Source organism: Dromiciops gliroides, chromosome 6 (genome assembly GCF_019393635.1).
Source record: "Dromiciops gliroides isolate mDroGli1 chromosome 6, mDroGli1.pri, whole genome shotgun sequence".
NCBI classification, from domain to species: Eukaryota; Metazoa; Chordata; class Mammalia; order Microbiotheria; family Microbiotheriidae; genus Dromiciops; species Dromiciops gliroides.
In genome coordinates, this window is record NC_057866.1 from 222,227,777 (window position 1) to 222,240,860 (window position 13,084).

At 37.5% G+C, this 13,084-nt stretch overlaps 1 protein-coding gene across 1 annotated transcript in view; it reads right to left on the bottom strand.

Moving 5' to 3' along the window:
• Positions 1–13,084, bottom strand: part of ANK2 (ankyrin 2) — a 340,193-nt gene that overhangs the window by 214,869 nt on the left and 112,240 nt on the right. The window contains 1 exon segment of the mRNA XM_043969828.1: positions 2,753–2,851. Within this exon segment, the coding sequence (XP_043825763.1) occupies positions 2,753–2,851 (99 nt within the window).

Below are 13,084 nucleotides of genomic sequence, written 5' to 3' on the forward strand. Positions count from 1 at the left end.
CAATACTCTGCCCTCAAAGGGCTTGAATTCTTTTGGGATAAACAGCATGAACTTATAAGTAAATAAACACACAGAGTGTAAATGAGTAAAAGGGAGAGCACTAAGAACTCAAGGGATCAGGAAAGGCCCCTTATAGAATTCAAGCTGATCTTAGAAGGGAACCAGGGATTCTAAGGAGTCAAGTTAAGAAGGGAGTGAATTCCAGGAAGGAGGGCAGGTGGGGTCGTGTGGGGTGGGGAAGGGGACAGCAATACAGAGACATGGAGAGGGGGAATGTTGTATTGAGGAACAGAAGGCAGGCCAATTTGGCTGGATCTGAGAATGAGTGAAGGGGAATAAATGAAGCTAGAAAGGTAGACTAGAGCCAGATCGTGACTAACTTTAAATGCCAGAAAGATCTCATATTTTATCCTAAAAGCAAGAGAGAGCCACTGGAACTTCTTGGCAAAGGGACTAACATGATCCAATCTGTGCTTTAGGGACGTCAATCTGGCAGCTATGTGAAAGATTGTTGTTGTTGTTGTTCATCCTTCTTTCTGTAAGAAGACTAATGTTATCAGAGGGTGATGTCTTGACATGTAAGTGAATTGGATTTAAGGCTGTGCAAAATCATCAGCCTCCCTCTCTCCTCCTGAGTCACCAAACTCCAATAAGAAGACAAAAGTCAAGATGAATAGTGATGGCTCAGGATGTAGGGGAAGGTCTTGGCCTTTTTAAGCTAAGGTCTTGGGGCAGCTAGGTAGTGCAGTGGATAGAGCACTGGCCGTGGATTCAGGAGGATCTGAGTTCAAGTCCAGCCTCAGACACTTAACACTTATTAGATGTGTGACCCTGGGCAAGTCACTTAACCCCAATTGCCTCACAAAAAAAAAAAAAAAAAAGCTAAGGTCTTTCCCGGGTTTCAGTTTGTCTGAAGCAATTCTCTAATTAAAGGCTAGGTTAGAATTGAGACAAAAGATGGCCTAGTTTACCTTCCCAAAAGAATCCATCTTGGAGGGGAAGACCCTCAGAGTTTCTGGGCCAATTGCAATTTGCACTCTGGGGCATCAAAACCCAAACAATGAGAGAGTGAGGCTTGGGCTGGGACCTATTAAAGGCATAATCAAGTAGCTCCATTTGAATCACAATGGGCCTTTTCAAACCCCTGGAAGATGGACTTGATGAGATAGAGACTGAATTCTAGGAGACATAGTAGGAAGTTATTACAATAGTCCAGGTTACATACAGAGAGCGCTAAATATATAGCTGCATCTGCAAATTAACCTCGTAGAGGTGATAACCACCATGGAAGCTAAAGAGATAACCAAGTGGGAGAAAAGTGTAGTCTGAAAAGAGTGAAAGTTAAAAGAAAATGGAGCCTGGGGGCAGCTAGGTGGCACAGTGGATAAAGCACCAGCCCTGGATTCAGGAGGACCTGAGTTCAAATACGACCTAAGACACTTGACACTTACTGACTGTGTGACCCTAGACAAGTCACTTAACCATCATTGCTCCACAAAAAAAAAAAAAAAGAAAAGAAAAGAAAAGAAAAGAAAATGGAGCCTATGACCAAATCTGGGGCATAATCAAAGAGCAGCAAACCCCACTGAGAACAGCCAGACACTTAAGAGGCAAGTGGAAAGCAGAGTCACAAAAACACAGGGAGGAAAAAGTGTCCAGGAGAAAAAATGATCTTCAGGATCAAATTCTGCAGATGCATGAAGAACAAGCCCTATGAAATTAGAAACAAGAGATCCGGTTTCTGGTCCTTGTCCTGGTTAAGACAGAACCTCTATGAACTTCATTTTCCTCATCAAAAATGATGCAATTATACATTTACAATGAGTTCTATTTTGGAAATGTTGACTTTGAGATGTGCACTAGGCCGTTGGTGATACGGACAAGAGGTAGCTGGTGAAAAAGATGAAGACTGGATATGTCAATGTGGGAGCCATACTCTTAGAGATGACCATTGATTATAGAAAATTGATGAGATCACTAAAAGAAAGGGCGTCATTAATGCTATATAAGTTTGCTTTTTAAGTTCTCATGACTTTGGTGTATTTTAATGTGTTTTGTAAACTCTAAAACACTCTAAAAATAAAGGATGTTATTAATTTATTGCCATGCCTTATCACTATAGATACTAAATTTCATTCCCAATCTCAGTCTATATATTAGGGAGCTCTTTTTCATTAGAGTAGAAAGCATTTTTCTTTTTTTTTTTTCATGGAAAGCTTGGGAAAGCAAGAATGAACATTGGCTCCCATTATCAATGAGTGCTCTACATCTAAAGAAACAATGAAACACCCTAAAAGAGGGCTGTGTTAATAGCTTCTATGGATTCTGATGGCATGTCAATGTGAATCAAAGTTCAGCCATCAACCATCCCTTGCAGGGGCAGGCACACACAAAGAGAGGCAAGTATTAACTTTAAAAGACCTTTCCTTCTGCTCCATAAGTCAACATTATATATATATATATATATATATATATATATATATATATATATATATGTGTGTGTGTGTGTGTGTGTGTGTGTATGTATGTATGTATGTATATATGTGTATGTGTATATGTATATGGATGGATGGATGGATGGAATCATTCAGCTTCTTTATAGTGGAATGAAATAGGTTTCATTGTCAGTGTTACACTGTTTGGATTCCAGGTGTCCCAGCAGCCCAATGAACTGGTCTGCCCTAAAATTCAGATTTGAGTCCTGCAGCCCCCTTCCTGAACAAAATAAATTCCATTCGCGTGAACACATTACCTTAGTGGCAGAATCTACTGCTGATCCTCTTCCCAACAACTCTTGAACCAGTCCCACATGGCCTTCCTTGGCAGCCAGGTGCAAGGCATTGAGTCCATTCTGGGAACAGAAATACAACAGGAACCCAAAGTGAGATATCTGTCAAGACAACTTTTGTGACCTAATTCATATAGTAACACCAACAACAGGACAATAATGGCTTCGTCTTGTGAATTTCTTTCAACAGTTTAGTCAAATCGTGACTAAAACAAACAAACAAACAAAAACTCCGAGTATTATCACTGATCACTAACCAGTCCAAATTGAGGAAAAAGGTGAAAAATCCAGAAGGAATTAGACCTCAGCATCTTCCATACAAACCAACCCCACTACGGTAATAAGTAATACTGGTTCATCACCTCTCCTTTGGGAGAACACAGTTCTATGTCATTGATTGTGTTGGCAAGGCAGCTCTAAATAAATTCCTTTTAGTTGATGGAGTGTCTTTTTTTTTTAATAAGTAATTTTAAAGTCGCAGGATAATGTGATTAAATTCCTCTTAGCGGAAGCTCCTGTGACTAAGACTTATAGCTACAACACTTTTGTGAGAGTTTTCCCCCAATATTTCAAGTTCATCCCATGTTCTTTTTATTAACATTGTAACATCTGGTTCACATCTATATAAGTCCTCAACATTCAAAACTCTCACCATGACATTTGTATAAAAATATTCCATTTTTAAATCCCATAGAATACAAATACCTGAGTTTATGATACTGACATGAAGCAAAGCAAGTTCTTATTCCCTAAATAGTTCAATTAAATTTAATTTATAAAACAAAACTATGCCAGGAGGATTGGCTGAAGGAAATTGGAATGTTTAGCTTGGAGATGAGAAGAGAAGACTTAGGGCATGTTCTTTGCGTTCAAGTATTGCAATGGCTTTCTGATAGATGAGGCACTAGACTTGTTTTGCTTGGCCCCAAGATGGCCAATGAAGCAGTGTGGAGAAGATGAGTGGGGAGAGCCAGATTTCTGCTTGATTTATGGAAAGAGCTGCCCCACAGTGAAAGAGATTGCTTCAGAGACAGTTCATTCCTCATCTCTGAATGTCTTAAAGTGGAAAAAGTATAATCATTTGTTGTACAGACAACAGACAATTCTGTACAGACATTTCTAGTTGAAGTATGAATTGGACCTCTGAGATGCCTTCTGACACTGACATTCTACAATTAAATGACCATTTTTTGTGTCTCTAATATATAATGAACTGGACTAGGCAGCAGAGATACAAAGATAGAAAATAGCAGTCTCTGTCTTTCAAGAGTCTAGTAAAGGGGATGAGTCATTTATATTAATATTATATATATCTATATATTACATACATATATAATTAATATTACTTAATAATATATATGCAAAGCCAGGAAGAGAATTATTAAGTACATAGGAAAGAGAATGCTATGAGAGACTTGATAAGGGAGAGACTGTTTCTCCTGTTGGTAAACTAGGGGACTGTGGAGGGTTTCTTGAAGGGGATGGCACCTGGGCTAGGCCTTGAAGGAAGAAAGATGTTAATTGGAGCTGAGTCCATTCTAGGCATTCTAGTCACAAGAAGGAGGCCAGGTTGTATACGGGATAAAATGCTGGACTTAGGATCAAGAATAGCTTGGCTAAAATCCCACATCAGACACTAGCAATGGGACCTTAAGCAAATCTCAATCTCTCTGGGCCTCAGTTTCTTCATCTGAAAAATGAGGGAATTAGACAATAGCATCCAAAGTCCCTTTTGGTTCTCAATCTATGATCCTTTGTACAAATAAAAGTACAGTGTTGGGCAAGGTCAGTATGGGATAAACCAATGGCAAATAAGGTAGTTTGGCCATAGCACAAATTGCCTAAAGTGAAATCTAAATCTAATCAGCATGAAATAGGCTAAAGAGGCATAAACTAGGCTAGAGAGGACTTCAAACATTAAGCTGTGTATTTAGAAGACACTGCAGTACAATAGAATTAACATTGGGTTCAAATGCCACCTCTGTTACTACTATCTGAGACCTTGGATCAGTCATTTGCCTTCTCTGGTTCTCACTTTCCTCATTTGTAAATAATGGGGTCGAACTAGATGTCCTCTAAGATGCATTCCTGTGCTGAGTTTATGCCCCTATGATTAATGAGGATGTGCTGAAGGCTAGTGCTTTACACTTAATAGGCAGTGATAGGATGGGAACCATATATTATGACTGTCACTCTAGGAGAGAAGGGAAGAGATTAAACATGTATGGAGACCAATATATTGCTATTAGACTTTCTAGAAGAGAGATAAAGAAGGACTGAATTAGACTGTGTGCCACAAGAATGCAAAAAAAAAGGACTAAGTGCAAAAGGTATTTTCGAATTCTTAGAGCATTTCTTTAAACAATCAGTAGGGAAAATATTGATTTACTGAACCATATGCCAAATAACATACACTTGAGATTACTTATAATTCATGGATATTAATGAATAGCAGAGGGTTGCATTGGTATCCACTAAGAATTAAAAGAAATGAAAAGAATTAAAAGAGTGTCCACATTCATGAGATCCCGCATCCATCCAATATAAGTAATGAGTTCCTTATTTAAAATATCTGCATTTTCTTCCCAATTCAAACAGGATTTTTGTTGTTGTTCCGCAATTTCAGGCTGTGTCCAACTCTTTGTGACCCCATTTGGGGTTTTCTTGGCAAAGATAACAGAGTGGTTTGCCATTTCCTCCTCCAGATGATTTTACAAATGAGGAAACTGAGGGAGACTGGGTGAAGTGACTTACCTAGAGTCACACAGTTAGTAAGTGTCTGAGGCCAGATTTGAAGTGAGTCTTCCTGACTTCTGACTTGGCACTCTATGCACTGCATCATCTAGCTGCCCCCCAAGTAAGATGCTGTATCAAAAGAACTGGAGAGGGGCAGCTAGGTGGCGCCGTGGATAGAGCCCCGGCCCTGGAGTCAGGAGTACCTGAGTTCAAATCCGGTCTCAGACACTTAACACTTACTAGCTGTGTGACCCTGGGCAAGTCACTTAACCCCAACTGCCTCACTTTAAAAAAAAAAAAGAGCCGGAGAGCTTCATGTAGAGCATGGATTTGATCTGTTCTGCTTGGACACCAAGGGTAATAGGTGGAAGTTGTAAAGATGTAAATTTCAACTTGGTATCTCGAAAAAAAAATCCTAACAAATAGCAGGAGAGTAGAATGAACTGCTTCTAAAGGTTTCTAGAACGTCCTTTGGGGTCTACAAGCAGAGACTGGATTATCACTTACCAAGTTTGCAATAGCAAGGATTCTTTTCAGGCTCAGATTGTACAAGATGGCTGCTGAGGGACCTTTCAATGAAAAATTCTGTGAATAATGGAATCATGACTATATTTATCTCCTTTGGGACAAGTACTCTGGTTCCTTATCCCAACTTACTTGTGAAAGTCTTATTAGAGGTTTCTAGATGATGGGGTTAAGGGAACAGTAGAATTGGAGTCAGGAAGAACCTAGTTCAAATCTTGCCTCATACACTTTCTAGTTGTATGAGACCTCTCTGTGCCTCAGTTTCCTCATCTGTAAAATGAAGATAACAGCACCTACATCACAGGGTTGTAGGGGGGATCAAATGATATAATATTCATGAAGCTCTTTGAAAACCTTAAAAGCATCATATAAATGCTAGCTATTATTATTCTATTTGTAACAATATATTCCCAGAGTATAACTAGGTGGCACAGTGGATAGAGCACTGACCCTGGCATCAGGAGAACCTGAGTTCAAATGCAGCCTCAGACACTTGAAATGTACTAGCTGTGTTATCCTGGACAAGTCACTTAAGCCTGATTGTCTTGCAAAAATAAAACAAAATATACCTCCAGAGTGCTCCTATTCTTTTTCAAGACTCAGTATAACTTTAATGGGACATACAGCACTAGTAATAATTAAAACATTCTTTAAATTAGTTTGTGAAATTTATTAGTATCTAGTTTCTAAGGAATGTGTCAGTTGTAGAAATAGAGGAATATAAGAAAACACAATTCCTGGGTCCCACCAGCTTCATAGTTAATTAGGCTGAAATGAGTTTGCAGTAAAGGGTTCCCAAAATAAGTAACTACAATTCCCATTATTAAATATAGAAAAATAGTAATACATGTAATTTCATAAATTTAATTTTAGTTTTTGTTACATTTTTAAGTTCTCAAATTCTCTCCCTCCTTCCCCATTCTCTACTAGAGAAGGCCACTATTGGATACAGATTGGATAGATAGAAAATATCATATTCTACATACTTCTATTTATCAATTCTTTTTTTGGAGGTAGATGACATCTTTCTTTATAAATCTTTTGGAGTTGATTTGAATATTTGTAATACTCATAATAGTTTAGTTGTTCATACTAGCTGCTATTACTATATACAATGTTCTCTTGGTTCTGTTCATTTTACTCTTCATTATTTCATGCAAATCTTCACATGTTTTTCTATAATCAATCTGCTCATTATTTCTTAGAGCACAGTAGTATTCCTTTATAATCATATACCACTTATGTGTAATATTTACATAGTTTTAAGACATGTTAACTGTTCAGTCTCAAATGTCTTTCTGAACAGAATGCAATTATTTTAAGTAAGGATAGTAAACTTCACATATTTTTATTTCTGGTTGATATTTTATCTCTTTTTCCAAGTTTATTAATAAGAAATCTTTCATTCTGTACTAAAAATGAGAATGAGTTCTTTTACAAGTAGTTTTCTTTGTTAATTCTAGTAAGTATTGGAAGCCATAGTTATTAGAAATCATTTAGGATTCCTAACAAACTAACATCCTGCATTTAACATTTAAAGATTCCTTCATGATTCCCTGACCTCATTATGTCTTTCACTACTCCTTCATAGATTGTCTCTTCTATTCCTTCCTCTCCCTTCCTCACCCCAGGGTTCTCAATTCCCTATTACTTATTTAACCTACTTTACAGGACTTGTAAGAATAAATTTAATTCATGCACTCTAATATCTTTGGGGATAAGCACCACTGAAATCCAGTTCTTACACCATAAAATCCTGTAATAAAGCACTTCATTATACCACAGATCCATTAATATCACCTGTCAGATCATGTACTTTGTGAAAAGGAATATAGAATGTGCCTCTCACAATAGGACAAAATGTCTCAAGTGGGTGGGATATTTTTCTAGACAAATATGAGTGTTAAAACAGAGTTTGATGTTATACATGGGGCTGCTTCATGTTATAACGTCCTTTTCCCCCTATTGTTAGCCAGTAGAAAAAATGAAAAACCATTCTACCCCATATAACAAGGGAAACTAGGTTAGTAAGGGAATGAGAGAAAAGAGAAAAGGAATATAAAAGTAGAGGGAAAATACACTAGGGAAGGAGAGACAGAAAGAAAGGAAAAAGCAATAGAGAGAGGAAAAATTAAAGAAAGTCAGATGGAAAGGGAATAGAGTAGGTAAAGAAATCCTGTTATGGGAGAGTGACGACAAGTTGGGATGTACATTCATATTTTATTCATTAACTTTACTTGGCTTCACCTGGTCCTAACTCACTGTGGTTATTTCCATGGCTTTTACCTGCCAAACACTCACCAAAAATACCATTCTGGAGTTCAGTAATGTGGTGGCAACTGCTTGCCCCCTGCTACAAACCATTATACTCCATGGCCACCAATGGATGTAGGACATGAATGAAATTAGAACTATAACCAAGGGGGCAGCTAGGTGGCGCAGTGGATAAAGAACTGGCCCTGGAGTCAGGAGTACCTGAGTTCAAATCCAGCCTCACACACTTAACACTTACTAGCTGTGTGACCCTGGGCAAGTAACTTAACCTCAATTGCCTCACTAAAAAAAAAAAAAGAAAGAAAAAGAAAAAAAAAAGAACTATAACCAAGTAAGGTTTTGACAGTGGTTTATGTTCCTTTTCCTGGTCGCAGAAAGAATATGTTCATCAAAGCTGAATTTTGAAGATTTCTTCTTGATGCAAGGATCTCAGATACCATTTTTCAATTAATAACCAATGACACAACATAAAATTAAAAGGTTACTGCAATGGAAAGTTTACAGTATTTACAAAGAGAATGGGTTCCTCTTTCAGAGAAGTCATTCTACTTAGAGAACATTTTTACTACAGCTAAGCCCCTTCTTGAAGATTTTATCTATGTATGTATGTATGTATGTATATGATGGTCCACAGAGAAAGTCTATATAATAGCATCTCTTTATTTTAAAGGGAGGGTAACACTGACAATCTATGCAAGCCAAGGTCATATAGACCTCACTAGAGAAAAGAGAACAGAGCTTGGTTTCATATTCTATCTATCAGGAATTATAAATCATCCTATGGAATTATATAAAGTTTGCTCTTTTTCTTGTAAGCAAAATTTTGTCCAGAGTCTGAGTTTTGTACATGTGAAAAACAAATAAGGGTATTGATAATGTAGCTGCCACTTTACGTGTTAAGATCCACCAAAATATGAAAAAAAAACCTAGAGCAGTGCCCCAATAGAAGCCCAAGGTGGCCCACAGAATTATTTTGAGGCGTCTGCAACATCACGATTTCCAACTCCTTGCCATTTCATGAAATGGCAAATAATCAGACATACTTTCTGCATACTAAATAAATGTCACATGCACATACACATTATTCAAATATATGTAGCTGCTATTATGATTAATTAAACACAAGATTGTTTGAAGTATGATTGAATCCATAGTACCTTTTTGTCATTACTTATTTTTTAATCATGAGATTATAATAGTACAATTGCTATCGTGTGAGGGTCTTTCATTTTTTTTATTCTGAAAATGACATTCTCAAAAAGATTGGGAAACACTTATCAAGAGCTATTAAGAAGCATTAGGCTCTCTCATTCTGACTTAATGAAGATTGGTATTTTAATATCTCTGTCCAAGTAGTCATTCATTCTGCTGTCTTTCTCTGACTTCTTAACAGATAAAGTCATATATCTCCTCCACCCTTCCTTACACACACACACACACACACCATGAAGTAAGCTAATTATTCACTAAAAGGTGATTGACTAGAAGGTGAGGCAAGACTCAAGCTCTGTCTCCCTTAACAGCAGCTTCCTGATAACCTCTATCCATATGAACAAGCATTCCTGGTCACTTAAGGTCATAAACTGTACCATCAGTTTGGATCCTGAGTCTAGCACTTTAGACTTTGTAGATGTCCCAAGACTACATGAGTCACAACACACTGACCAGATGTATCTCAATTTTGAGACTAGAGGGACAATGTCTACCCAAGTCAAGTGTTCCTGTATCACTGCTGAATTTCCTTTCTGTGTTAAAAAGAAGTAAATTTCTTTTTGTTAAATATCCTATGACCTACAAATGCCTCTTTTTGTCCAGTGTCAACCCTGAACCAAAAGGGTGCCAGCCTGAATCAGTCAGGCCATCCTTTCAACATTAATTGACCAAAGACAAGCTCCCAAAGTTTCATATGTAATATAGGATAGGTCTAATCTGTTTTTTTTTTTTACTTTTGATGTTTAACAAAAATACAAGTGGCCTGATTCATCAAAATTTTTCTAGAATTACAGAATGGTCTTCAGGAAGATGCCTTAGATCATCTAGTCTTCCCTTAATAATTAAGGAAATTGAGGGCTAGAGGAATTGAAATAACTCGTCCAAAGTCATATAGCAAACTAATAACAAACAGGGTGCTGAAACTAGAACACAGGTCTCTTGACTCTTTTTACCATACTTCTCATCTATTAGAAGCAGCTCTAACACCAACACTCCCTTAGTTCTGGTTTGATAGTGGGGTGACACGAGACATTCAATAATGGAAAAGCTAACAAAAAAGGGTTTATACACAGCAAGTATAGGCAACGAAGAAACAGTGACTTGGCTTCTCTGGACACAACCACTCTCACCCCCTTATAGAAATGGAGCTGACTCAGATCTTCAGAAGTCCACCAGATCCAAGAGGCTAACACTCCTTGTGACTGCGACTTTTTGTGCCTTTAGTCAATCAGAAAGTGAGAGGAGGGGGGACAATCTGGTCCTGTGGACAGTTTTGTCTCTTTTTAGGGGAAGTTAATTCCAAAAGATTAGGGAAGAAGAAGTATCAGTCTTCTCGTGTTGTCTTTGGGGTGGAAAAGGAGGAAAGTCGTGTCAGGGAAAATAATAGTTCTATCATACTATCCAAATTTGTTGATATTACTGTTGGTTTTAAATACCTTTTAATGATTCATCTAGGCATAAGTTGATGTTCTCATTTCTGAACAGAGGCAGTTTTCTTTAAATCTCTATAAAGTATTCATTCCTGACACCAATGACCTATAATGTATTTTACAAGGTCCATCAGTATTTGGTAGAGAGGCATCCTCTCTACCAAATGAGTCCAAGAAACTAAATCATGAGCCACGACAAGCTCTCTAAATACCAGCTGTAACACAGATTAAAGAACAAGTCTCCCATGTGCAGTGAGGCAAATGCTGGTGAGGTGTGTATTGATTGATTTTGTTATATCCACGCATTGATAATAATCTCCATGAATAACATCATCGTGGAAAATTAAGACTAAAGATCATTTTATTTGATGTGTTTCTGTGGAGATGGGTCTAAGTCCTATTTCTCTTTAATGAATTGGATTTTAAATACACTACGCAGGAACTGGGGAACAAGGTGAAAGGATCTTCTTTAGATCCTCATTACTAATTAATCTTTTTTATAAAATAAAGGCTCCTTTTTTATTAAAAAAGTTGTTATCTCCTAAGTTATAAACTGTTTAAATTAGAATTTGTGAGGTGCTTACTCTGTGTCAAGCTCTGTACTACGTGCTGGAGACTAAGTAGGAAGGAAAAGACAAGTCTCTGCCCTCAAGGTGCTCACACTCAAATTAGGAGCAACAACCCATGGTAAGAGCACTGGTGGTCCAGAAGGTGCAAATGTGACAGTGCAAGTGGCATGAGAGGTACTTAAGAGAGGAGCATCAGAAACAATTGTAATGATCTTATGAATGTGAAGGGGGCAGAAAGGACAGCTAGACCTTGACTTGACTGGCTGTGATCTGTTTCTATCCTCTGGCCTCAGGGGAAAAGGACATGCTCCAAAAGATGTAGGTTAGATGCCTTTTTTCCCATCCTGTTAGTATCTCTAAAGCTATTTTCGTAACCCCAAACAAACTAATGTCATGGTGATAAACAGGAGATCTCTCTATCCTAAAGGTCTGCCCTCTGTAGGTCAATGGTCCATGAAATAAGTTTTTTGGAATCACAACAGAGCAATGAGCCAGCCCTCAAGGACAACATTCCTGGGATAATGTTGGGGAGGGGGAGTGTATCTAGAATAATTCAGAGAATAACTCTGTCTCCATATAAACCTAAAACTTAAAATCCATGTGCTACAATCTACATAACTTTCTGCCATTGACCAATTCTCCCCCATCAGTTCTAACCATAAGTAATAAATCATATTCAAAGAAGGCCCCTCAATGCAACATCTCAACAATTTTAATTTTAGAAAATCATCAAGTCATCTGGAATAATTCTTTAAGTACTTCTGGAGGGAAGTAGAGTAGAGGATTCCTATCTATTACTGGAATCCCTTTTACACTGATTGGACACAAAAATAAACATTAATAAGTTTATCTTCCTTTAAGAAGATAGGATTTTATAAAGAATTCTTCCATGGAGTTCAGACTCTTCCATTCTGGATCTTTAGATCTGAGACCTCCTTAATGACAGAACAAAATTTAGTTTGCAGTCAAGGACTAACCTGAATTCCAAAGCTGTTTGAGAACAAAGAACCTGCCAAATACCTCAACTATTATAGACTTTCATGACACGGTACTCAAAGTAGCCCATACTTTACTCTTTTACATACCTAAAGACAATTTAGGGCAATCATAAGTAAACTAGCAATATTTTTTAAAAATAGTGGCCAGAATACAGAATATCCCAAAGCAGAAACCCCTCTTGTCTCCTTTATTAAAATAAAAATTCTTTTTAGAACAGGAACTACTTCCAACATTCTGTCCTTAGCTTCTAATTCAGTGCTTTGTGTGTAGTAAGAGTTTGAAACATTTTTTTTTCATGAATTTATTCAGACATTCAGTCAAATTCTTCCTTAAATATATAATCCAACAGCTAATCTTGTCTCAACTGTGGAATCTTAACCCAACAATTCCCTGTCATACCATGTAATTTTCTTCCAAACTTCCTCTCTGATAATCAGTCAGCTTCTCAGGTGGATCCCCACTCTCAGTTTCTCCTCAAGTCACAACAAAAGTAAAAATCATCCTCCACACCTACGTGAACTTCTCAAGCCCAGTACCCCCTCAAAAGGACT